At 48.0% G+C, this 11,650-nt stretch overlaps 1 protein-coding gene across 1 annotated transcript in view; it reads right to left on the bottom strand.

Annotated features, from left to right (window-relative positions):
- The window catches only part of AMFR (autocrine motility factor receptor), a 41,897-nt gene that overhangs the window by 2,334 nt on the left and 27,913 nt on the right, over positions 1 to 11,650 (bottom strand). Inside the window, exons 10-13 of the mRNA XM_022555833.2 lie at positions 11,133 to 11,236; positions 5,195 to 5,329; positions 3,426 to 3,509; positions 55 to 239 (exon numbers count right to left, since the gene is read on the bottom strand). Coding sequence (XP_022411541.1) covers positions 55 to 239; positions 3,426 to 3,509; positions 5,195 to 5,329; positions 11,133 to 11,236 — 508 coding nt within the window. The remainder of the gene's footprint in view (positions 1 to 54; positions 240 to 3,425; positions 3,510 to 5,194; positions 5,330 to 11,132; positions 11,237 to 11,650) is intronic.

Raw genomic sequence — 11,650 nt, 5'->3', positions numbered from 1 at the left:
TGGCATCCATGACAAGGGCCTTCAGGCCTGGCGGGAGCTGTGGAACCCGCTCACCTCCGCGCCTGCTGCAGGAGGTCATCCTTGCGCTGCACCAGCATGCGCTGTCTCTCGTCAGCGGACTTGGAGAAGCGGCTCCCCCGGGCCTCAAAGTCCTCCCCTTCACTGGGCTCCGCTTCCAGCTCGCCAAAGTCCAGTGCCTCCTCCAGCCGAGGACTGAGGTCCAGCGGCACCCGCTCGGTCTGGACACGCAGGAAGCAAGGGACCACCGTGAGCACGGGCTGCCCTGCCAGGCAGATTCCCCATCTGACCGGTGCCCCAAATAATGCTCTTCTGGACCCCAAAGGAGGCAGGCTGCCCGGCAGGGAACCGCGGGCACATGTGTAACGGCAGACATGGGCTCCTGAAGGGCAGGACCTGACTCACATGGCATGTTCAACATTACGGAATAAGTGAACGATTACCAGTATGAAAACAGAAGCACCTTGAAACTGTACTCTCAGAAGATAACAAAGTTAACTGCTTATTTGCATTCTGGGAATTTTCTGTTCAATGCTACTTATTGCTCTAAAATTTAAACAAGTCTTATCACATATACTGCACAAATTTTATACCCTCACTTGACTCTGAGAACAGTTAGGCAGATAAAAAGTGGTAAATTCTGGGCTTCCCTGGTGGCGCAGTGTTTGAGAGTCCGCCTGCCGATGCAGGGGACGCGGGTTCGTGCCCCGCTCTGGGAGGATCCCACATGCCGCGGAGCGGCTGGGCCCGTGAGCCATGGCCGCTGAGCCTGCGCGTCCGGAGCCTGTGCTCCGCAACGGGAGAGGCCACAACAGTGAGAGGCCCGCGTACGGCAAAAAAAAAAAAAAAAAAAAAAAAAAGTAAATTCTAAGTATCTTTGTTAAAACCGATATAATATCATGTGGTTCCTCGCGTAGCAGGATATAATAATGGGACTGTCTCTGTACTGGCTGCAGCTGTGAAGGCCAACACGATGCCCAGGAGCCCCCAAAGGCTCAGGCAGCTGCCTGGCCATCTACTGCTCATGCTCCCAGACTCAGGCCCAGACCCAGGCTGGCCAGCGTCAGCCCAGCACCCACCTCCAGGCGACAGCAGAGTTGAGGAGGAAGAGGCTGAGAGGCTATTTTTAAGAGTTCCTGGTGTGTGCGCTTTTCTCTCACCCCCCCTCGCCACACTTCAAGAGAACCATGTGGGGACTTTCCCGGTGGCGCAGTGGTTAAGAACCTGCCTGCCAATGCAGGGGACACGGGTTCGAGTCCTGGTCTGGGAACTAAGACCCCACATGTCACAGAACAACTAAGCCCGTGCGCCACAACTACTGAAGCCTGCGTGCCTAGAGCCCATGCTCCGCAACAAGAGAAGCCACCGCAATGAGAAACCCATGCACCACAACGAAGAGTAGCCTCCACTCGCCGCAACTAGAGAACACCGCGCTCAGCAACGAAGACCCAATAGCCAAAAAATTTAAAAATTTTAAAAATAATAATAATTAAAAAAAAGAGAACCATGTGGCCTGACTCATGTGCCCTGGAGTTTGGGGGACACACAGACTGGTGGTGACTAACACACACCTGAGAAATCTAAGAGGAAGAAACTGGCTTGTAGCAGATTTTAAAAACGCTTCGCTGGGAGCCAGTTCAACTTCCACTGACTGTAAGGCACTGCTGTGTGTGTCCTGGGGGAGGGGACATAGGTTCTGCGGGAGAGCCAGCCTGAGGCTGTTGAAATTGACTTTGCCCAAGAGGACCACTGGGAGGGGTGAAGGGAGCCTCATGAAGGAAGGGGTGGTCATAAAAAGCCAGCCCAAGTTCAAACTAAGTATAGTCGAGGCTTCTGGTGCTAGACAGGACAGGGAGAGCTCTACAATAACAGCTGTAACACATATATATACAGATGTGCACATGTGTACACACACACACACACACACACACACACACACACACACACACACACACGCTGGGGTCACATGGCCCATCTTAACCCTGAATCCGACCCTAGAGGAAGTTAGAAAGAAGAGCTGGTGAGTGGAGGTGGAGGTGGAGGTGGAAGGAAGGGAATGCAAGGCCACCCTCAAAGCCTGATTCACGTAGGCCTGAGCTTGGGCAGAGGGGAGACCCCAAATTAAGCAACGGGTAGATCTGATCTGATGACTGGGATAAACTGTTTATTAACTGTTATCCAAGAACTTTTTATTTCCTGAGAATGGCCAAAAGTGTTATATAGCAAGCTTCTTTGTGAAGCAAGTGCTTTCCTTCCACTATGTTAAAAAAAATTCAGAAACCTTCATGCTCACTCTAAAAATAGAGATGAGGAATCAAGACAGAAATCGAACGTGCTGTACCCACAAGGCCCCCAAGCCAGCCTAGTATCCAAATCTGAGCTAAGCCAGCTACGAAAACTGGAAACACAATGATGAGCCCCTTCTTCAGAAGCCAGATGCTATTTTACAAATGCTGCACGACCCAATTACAGATTTGGATACGAAAATTTTAACTCAGCAACAGATCTGAAGAATTCTTAGGAGTTTTTACTGTTTCCTATTTGCAGGGAAAGGCACGTGAGATGAGAGCAGCCTGCATGTCACTCGTCAGTGAAAGCAGCTGTTCCCAGCAGAGCCCTGACCAACGCTGGCAGAGAATGCGGCGCCATCCTCAGGCCCCAGCTCCTGTGTGGGAAGCCCCACGTGTCACACCAACAAGGAAACCCAAAAATAGGGCTGCCTGGGGCTTCTTCAGTCTCTTAAGAAAACTTCTGGAAAGCACGGTAATTCAATAAGCAAATGGGAATTCCAGAAAAGGGACATGAACCGGAACCCCAGGCTGCGTGGGGCAGAGCATGGAGTGGGGCTGAGGCACCTCTGCCCTGGAAGCCAGACCCGGGAGCTCCCTCCGGGTGCACGCAGCTACCCCGGGTCACCCAGCGTGGCTATCTAGGCAAACCTGGTTCCCAGGAGAACCACACTTCCCCCCACCCCAGGGGTCTCGTTTTTGTGAAATGCATGAAGTCCCTGCAAATGCTGAGGTGGACAAGCGAGGCGTTGGGGGAGAATAAGCTGAGGATTTCGGCCCTAGAGAGCGGAGCCCAGCGCAGTCACCCCGGGTCCTGGGCCCAGCCTCACGCCGCCCTGCCTAGTGCCGCCACTCAAGTCCACAGCGGCAGGGCCAGCCCGGCAGAGCATGACTCTTTTCTCCTCCAGGTCCTGAGGCCAGTCCCCAGGGAGGGGGCTGCAGGCCACGCCCAGGCACAGCAAGGTCTGTTACCCTTGGACACTGAGACGACGCTGGCATACGGCCTCCTCCCTACTCTCGCCCTCAGCCGTACAAACGTCAGAGGCAGGGTGCAGACCCCCGCCAGGTTCCCCGCTGCTCCCCATCCCGGACGCGCTCTCTCTAGTATGCAGGCCTTACCTGGGTGGAAGCTTCTCCGTCCTCCTGCTCGCCGTTTGGCCTCTCCATAGGACCGTTCAATGCAGGCCTAATGCTCTCTGACCGCTGAAAGAGAGACAGCAGCACCGACGGTGCAGAGCCGTTCTGAGCTCGGCGAACGGGTACGGGGAGGACCTGGAACATGGGGGAGCTACGACCCCAACCATCTGAGTTCAGCAAATCCCACAGCATCGAAAACATGAGAGTGCTACTGAGCTTAAAGACACAGCAAAGGAGCCTGAGGCCTGAATCTGAGAGTCATCAGTGGGCCCACGTTTAATTTCCCTTTCGGTAACAGTAACTGCACAACAATAACACAACGACAACAGCAGTTAACACCGACAGGACGCTTGGGAAAAGCACTGACACCATCATCGCATTCATCTCCTTAACATCCTGTGAACTAGGTACTGCTGTTATCACTTTCACCCAGGCTGAGGTCCCGGCCCATGCTGCAGACACCTCGGGGCCCTGTGCCTGTCCCTGAAGGTCTGCCCGCTGCATGCTGGCTGCCCAGTTTCTGTATTGCATCACCCAAGGACACACTCCGGCTGTGTGAAAGAACCTGGCCCCCGCTGGAGGCAGCCCTCAACCAACAACTGATGGGAACTAGTGTATAAGCACCCCGGCTCCTCCCCCCTCAGGAGGAACAATGCATTCTACACTGGGCCCCAGAGGCCTCCAGTGGGCTCAAGCTCTAGCTGCTCACGATGGTAACTGCTGGATAACAAACCCTTTATCCACTTTAGAGCCCCACCTGCTGCCTGTGTTTCCTGGAATACTTCCCATGTTTCCTGGAACACCTCCCAAATTAACTACTGGCAACTGGATCCCTGTCTCAGGGTCTGCTCCTGGGGAAACCCAAAGTCACAGCCAGGTCAAACAGGTAAGGACCACTGAGCCACCTCTAATACCTCAGCCCCTTTGACTCCCAAGTTGAGGCTCATTCCCTCTTCCAAGATTCTCACGCTTGAAGATTTTACTAACAGATTTCCATGTTTTTGCATACCTAAGTTGAGTAATTTCTTGGTATATGATTCCCTAATCACATATATCCTTTGGTCCTGCCAGAAAGCTTTCTTTAAAATGTCAATACTTTTGTACCCATCAAAGAGGTTACATGATGGACCAGGAAATAGGATCTTTTAAAAAAAAAAAAAAGTGAAAAATATAAGCCTCACAGATAGGAATTATACCCAATGGAAAGCCATACCAATGTGCAAAGCCAGGGACAGAGGGCGATACCTCCTATAGCCGGGGTTAGCAAACTATAGCCTGTGGGCCAAGCACTCCAACAGTTTTTGTAAACAAAGTTTTACTGGAACACAGTCATGCACATTCATTTACATATTGTCCATGGCTCCTTCAGTGCTACAGCAGGAATTGAGAAGTTACAACAGATAATGCATGGCTTGCAAGGCCTAAAATATTTCAATCTGTCCTTTATAGGGAAAGACTGCCAATCCTTGTCCAAAAGGAACCGATGCTAGGACCTCCTGGACTGGCAAGGGCAGGCTGGTTTGGGGTGTATATCTGCACAAAAAATTAGGCAAATAGTTTTGTCCTTGTCTTAATCCAAGCCTCTTGGATGGGTCTGTTCTCAGTCATAATCTGGAAAGTTAGGGAATTCACAGAAACCCTTCATCAAATCATAAATGATATTCAGCTGTTAAGTAACTAGAAAGTTAATCTAGAAGATTAAACCTTTGTGAGGACAGAATTCATTTGTCACGTCTGAAACCTCTGTTTACCTGTGTGGGAAAAGGTACTTGAATCCGTCCTTCTAAAATGTTGTCTGTTGTTATTTCAACTGAGCGTGTCAGCTGGAGGTCCTGCAGTACTAGGTGGTATGGAACCTGGGGAAACATCTCTTGAATCTGATGAGCCTATAGGAATACAAACAAAGAAGCCATGAAATGTTCACTCTCAACAGTTACTCACTGAGGTCCTGGGGTAAGGCAGCCTCTGGGCACTGAACTTGGTGACCTGCCTTGAAAACACAAGTAAGGGGCCACCTCTATGCCACAGATCACCGTCAAACTGCAGGTTTTTTTAGTATTTTTCCAGAATGCCAAACAGAAAACTTGGGGACAACATCAACTTCAAATAAAAAAGCCCTGAAATCCACTGAAGCCCGAGACAGGCTGAACTAGAATATTCCAGTTTTAAAAAGCATTCATTTTAAAGCTCAGTAAAATTCAGGTATATAAACGTGTTCTGCTTAAATATTTAATTCCTAAAAGGAACAAACTTCTGATACACACTACATGGGTGAAATTCAAATGCATTAAGTGAAAGAAGCTCAACTCAAAAGGCTATGTACCTTATGATTCCATTTATATGACATTCTAGAATAAGCAAAATTACAGAGACAGAAAACTGATAAGTGGTTGCTACAGGCTGGGGGTGGGAGAGGAAGTGATTACAAAGGGGCATAATGGAATCTGGGGAGAGGCGGAAAGGAACTGTCCTATATTTTGATTATTGTGGTGGTCACATGACTGAATGAGTTTGACAAAACTCAGAGATGGATACTAAAAAAGGTGAATTTACTGTATATAAATTTTACTTCAACTTAAAAAAAAAATAAGACTACAAAAAATGTAATTGCTGGGACTTCCCTGGTGATCCAGTGGTTAAGAATCTGCCTTCCAATGCAGGGGACGCAGGTTCTATCCCTAGTCGTGCCACAACCAGAGAGCCTGCATGCTGCAGCTACTGACCGGTGCGCTCTGCAGCCCACACGCCACAACTAGAGAAGGCCATGCGCCACAGCGAGGATCCTGCATGCTGCAACTAAGACCCGATGCAGCCAAATAAATTAAACAAATAAATAAAAGTAAAAAATAAAAAAATAAATGTAATTGCTAATGTTGCTCTGGAGCTGCAGCTTTCAAACTGTACTCTAGAAACGTCTCGGAGGCCATCAGGACTCTACGGTGGGCGCATGTACAGAGGGGAGCAGGCAGAGATCTCGGCGCACCACCACCGGTACGTTCATCCGAGCAGCTCCAGACTTTTTTCTCATACGTGTATATTTATTTTGCAAATGCTTATGTTCAAGGTTTTATTTGTGGAAAAGTCCCAATGATCAAAAGAAAAAACGACAAGGAAACATATAATTCCTTTGGGGGCACAATAAAGTCTACTGTTGGGATAGTGGCTCCCAAGGAATATGTTGTCACATAGAAAAAGAGGAACGTGTCCCAGTGTCAGGCCTAGAGAGAAAAGACCAGGGGGAAACCTGTGCAAAGCTTCGCTTTGGGTCATCGTTGGGGCAGAGACAAGACAAGTGTGTAGGACAGAAGGACCCGGAGCTCCATGGACCTGGGATCCCCTCTTTGTTTCTATTAAGGTGAGTTGATCATTTTTAAAAACCCAGGTCAAGTCAAAGCTAACTGGGCAAGAGTCCAAAACAACCTCAATAATCAGATAACATTCTCCTCTCTTCTTAAAAAGGTCCCCTCTCATTTCCCAAGTAAAATAAGTCCAAGATTCAGTTCACTGGGCCAAAGCTTTTCTTCCAGAAAATCCAGCAAGTTATATATTAGACTTTTATAAAAAATGTATTGTGACGGGGCTTCCCTGGTGGCGCAGTGGTTGAGAGTCCGCCTGCCGATGGAGGCGACACGGGTTTGTGCCCCGGTCCGGGAAGATCCCACGTGCCGCGGAGCGGCTGGGCCCGTGAGCCATGGCCGCCGAGCCTGCGCGTCCGGAGCCTGTGCTCCGCAACGGGAGAGGCCACAACAGTGAGAGGCCAGCGTACCGCAAAAAAAAAAAAAAAAGTATTGTGACAGTAAATTAGTTGTGCTAAAAATAGGCTATCCCAATCCACCATGCAACGGGAGGAAGAACACCAGGGCCTGCCTGAGAATTCTAAACACACCAACTCCAAGAAGGTAATTCTCATTCCTGGGAGGGTTACATGTCCATGAATTCTGATTTTTTTAAGGGGGCAGGTGAGGTGATTCACCTGAAGAGCTTCAACAGCTGCCCGACCCTGAAGGACCGACGCAGAGCCTGCCCCGAGCCAGCCGTCGGCCACGCAGGCTGCGCACTCCCAGTCCATCCGCCCTCACAACGTCACTCTCACCCTCTGTTGATGGCCTGGCTGAGTGCTTCACTGACGAAGCAGAAGCCCGCGGGAAGCCAGGTCTTTTTTTTTTTTTTAATGGTCAAAATCATATAACATAAAATTGCCCATCTTAACCATTTTTAAGTGTACAGCAATGTTAACTATACACACACTGCTGTGCAACAGGTCTCCAGAACGCTTTCATCTTGCAAAACCGAAACTCTACCCCCACTGAACAGCGACCCCCCCACTCCCCCTCCCCCTCCCCCAGCCCCTGGCAACCACCATTCTGCTTTCTAAGAGTCTGAGTAATTTAGATGGCCCATGTAAGTGGAATCACACAGTATTTGTCTTTTTGTGACTAGCTTATTTCACTTAGCATAGTATCCTCAAAGTTCTTCTTTTTCAGGCTGAATAATATTCCACTGTGTGGACAGAGCATTTTCATAATCTATTCATCTCTGATGGACACTTAGGCTGCTTCTACCTAAATGGTTATTATGAGCCATGCCTTCTTTTTAAACCGTATCTCAAAACGACACGCCTGTAGCTACGTCCATCCCGCCTCCCAACAAAGGTGAGAATGCTCCTCTCCTGGCTCCGGCTCCCAAGCCCACCCTCCACCTCAGGTCTTTGCCTTCAGTTAACTTTTCTGTTTGTTCTGTACCATCAATCTCTCCCCCTCCAGTGATCATTCCTATTCGCACACCAAGCATGTTTTAGAATCTTTTTAAGAAGACTCTTGGGTACTCAAAAGAACTGAAAGCAGGGTCTCCAAGAGATATTTGTACACCCATGTTCATAGTGCCATTACTCACGATAGCTAAAACATGGAAGCAACCCAAATGTCCACCGACAGATAAATGGATAAGCAAAATGTGGTTTATACATACAACGGGATATTATCCAGCCTTAAGAAGGAAGGAAAGGAAATTCGGACACATGCTACAACATAGTTGAACCCTGAGGACATTAAGCTCAGTAAAATAAGCCAGTCACAAAAAGATAAATACCGTATGATTCTGCTTATATGAGGTACCTAAAGTAGTCAAATCCACAGAGAAAGAAAGGAGAATGGTGGCTGCCAGGGGCTAGGGAGGAGGGGATGGGGAGTTACTGTTTACTGGGTATAGGGCTTCAGTTTTGCAAGATGAAAAGAGTTCTGGAGATGGATTGTGGCTGATAGCTGCACAAGAATATGAATATACTTAATACCACTGAACTGTACACTTAAAAATGGTTAAGATCATAAATTTTGTGGTACGTGTATTTTATCACACTTTAAAAAATAGAAAAAAAGAAGACCCGTGGGGAAAAGAAAAAGAATACATACTTAGCATTTGCTTATATGTGTATGTAAACGTTCTGGAAAAGCACAGCACATAAGAAACTAATTGAAGTTGTTATTGCAAGAGAGGAGGGTGTCTGGGCGGATGGAGGAAAAGACTTCACTGGATACTCTCTACAGTTTTTGAAATTTGTGGATAAATGGCCTGCTCCAAAAATCTTTAAAAAAACATGTTAACAAATTCCTCTGACGGCACACCCCTATCAAGCCACCTCCTTACTTCTCCACTCCCTCTTATAACACACTGCCAGCTACTGGGTGTCTTCAGCTCCCACTCATTTTCCAATCCAACAATCTAGTACTCAGCACCTCGAGCAATGGAAACTGCTTGCTCCTCTCCAGCTGATGAACCACCTCCACTCTGCCAAACCCAACATGCACTTCTCTGACCTCATCTTCTAAGAATTCCCACATGGTTGACTTGACGCTTCTCCTGGTTTCCCTCCTTCTCAATCGCTGCCACGGCTCCTCCCATTCAGCCAGACCTCAGTCCTGAGCCCTCTTCTCCTTCTGAGCTACCTTCTTTCCCTCGAAGAGATCCAGTCCCCTACAGCTAAAGCTCCCAAATGTCTCTCTCCAGCTGGATCTCTTTCCTGAGGTCCAGAACTGTCTACGTGACATCTCTACTTGGATGTCTCATAGACACCCCAACTTCCCCAGCCAAACAGAAGGCTGAGTCCCTGTCCTTCATCTGTTCCTCCTCCCGTCCTGCCCATCTCATACATGATACCACTGCTCAGCTGCCTGACTGAAAACCAGCACTCCCCTCACCCCACTACCCCACATCCAAATCAAAGCACTGTCAAGTCCATCAGTTCATCTTCGAAAGGCATCTGAAATCCTCCACTTCTTTTCATCTTTATTTCCAATGCCCTGGTCCAAGCCACCATCTTTTTTTTGCCCGAACTACTGCAACAGTCTCCTAACTGGTCTCACTGGTTCCATTTTTGCCCCTCTAAAATTCATTCTCTCAGAAGTAAATTATTCTCTATTAACTGTCCTGTCAGTCCCCTGGGGGAGGAAAAAAAAAGCCCTGAATGGCCTTCTCATACTTTCATTACAGTATCTAAACTGGATTGTAGCCTACAAAATCCCTGCATGACCGGGCTCTGCAACCTCAATTTATGTCACAATCTTGGTTCCGACTCGCAGGCTCCAACCACAATCACCTCTCTGTTTTCAGAACATTCTCACCTCGTGGCCTTTGTACCTACTGTTTCCACTGCCTCTTTCCCCCGATCTGCCTCCTTCTCTTCTCAGCCTTCATGTCTCAGCTTAAATATGACCTCTTGAGACTTCTCTGAACGTCTCCTCTGGAACAGCCTTTACCCACCCCTCCACCACATCACCTGCCCTACTGCCTGCAGAGTCCTCATCCCCATCGGCAACGATCTTATCTGTTGGTGTTTATAATCAGCCTCCTCCCCCCCACCCCATGTAGAATTCACACTTCTTAAGAGTAGGGCTCCTGTCCACCTTGTTGACACTACAGGTGCTACGCAATTTGTTGACACTGCACAGTGCCCGTCTCGGGAACAGGCTTTCAGTACACGTTTGTTGGACTAACACAGGTTGCATTTTTAAGACCCCTGCATTTATCATCACAATGAACACTACATCTCAAAAACGGTGAACCATGTTTCTCCAACACTGTAAAATAAAAATATACACCATATGACAAAGCTTTAGAAAAATACGAAGAATCCTGAAGTATGTGGACAATATCCTTGAACCAAGAGCATGCTTGGGTATCTCAAGGGGTGTGTGTGTATATATTTATATTTATATATGTATATCCATAGGCATGTATGTATGTATAAGTGTGTATGTGAAGGTATACTCATTTATTTACTTTGGGAAGGGGGGAGAGGGGGTTAAAATAACACATTCAGTAGGCCTACGACAATTTTTAATAAAAGTCACATCATTCACTCCAGCCAGTAACTCCCCAAATATTTTTGGTGAAAATCAAGAGGTGTCCCAACACTAGCCTAGATCATGAGAGTGAACTTAGTAGTGCTCAGAAAACTGCCACACAAGTAAAATGAAAGCTGGTTTCCAAACCAGTTTCAAATTTTAAAGCGCAGGGATTGAAGTCATCCCAGTGAATAAGATGCTCCTGAAAATCCTGCCGTATTTTTTTAAATCCCACCGTTCTGCCAGAGCAGAGTGAGACCAACTGAGTCACGCACACTGCACACGTCCTCCAGCTTCTCCTTCCCTCCCGATTATTAATCACCTTTTAAAAGCAGTGAGCGGTCCTTACCATTGCATTAAGCTGGGAGTTGCTTGCCTGAGTAATTCCTAGAATGTTGGTGGTGTGCATCACTTCGACTGAAAAACTTGGCAGCCAACTCGCAATCCGGGACCCTAAAACAAACAAGAAGCCAGCACAAGTCTTAGAGACCTCTTTCCCCTGTCAGTTGCTCTGCAGTCGGCCACTCTATGGTACCAGATGGTACTCACTGAGGGCTTACTTTACACCAGGCCTTTTGACCAAGTGTCCCATGTGGATTAGCTCATTCAATCCCCACTAAACCCCCACGTGGGTTTATTATTATTATTATTATTCCCATTTTACTCTTCTCAGAGATTTGACTCTACTGCTCTTGTTGGTTCCCCAAGGCACTCGGAACTGAGGTAACTTGCCCAAGATCACAGCATTTAATTATGGTGGCCAGGACTTGAAGCCAGGCAGTCAGGTCCCAGAACACTTCACCACGGGGCTTTCCTACTTTCCAGTGGCCCTGGATCCACACGAACTCAATCCCTCTCTCAGGCTAC

Source organism: Delphinapterus leucas, chromosome 20 (assembly GCF_059928025.1).
Source record: "Delphinapterus leucas isolate spDelLeu-1000000601 "Yukka" chromosome 20, BTC_Dleu_Yukka2, whole genome shotgun sequence".
NCBI lineage: Eukaryota > Metazoa > Chordata > Mammalia > Artiodactyla > Monodontidae > Delphinapterus > Delphinapterus leucas.
This window is presented reverse-complemented; position numbering and strand designations above follow the sequence as displayed.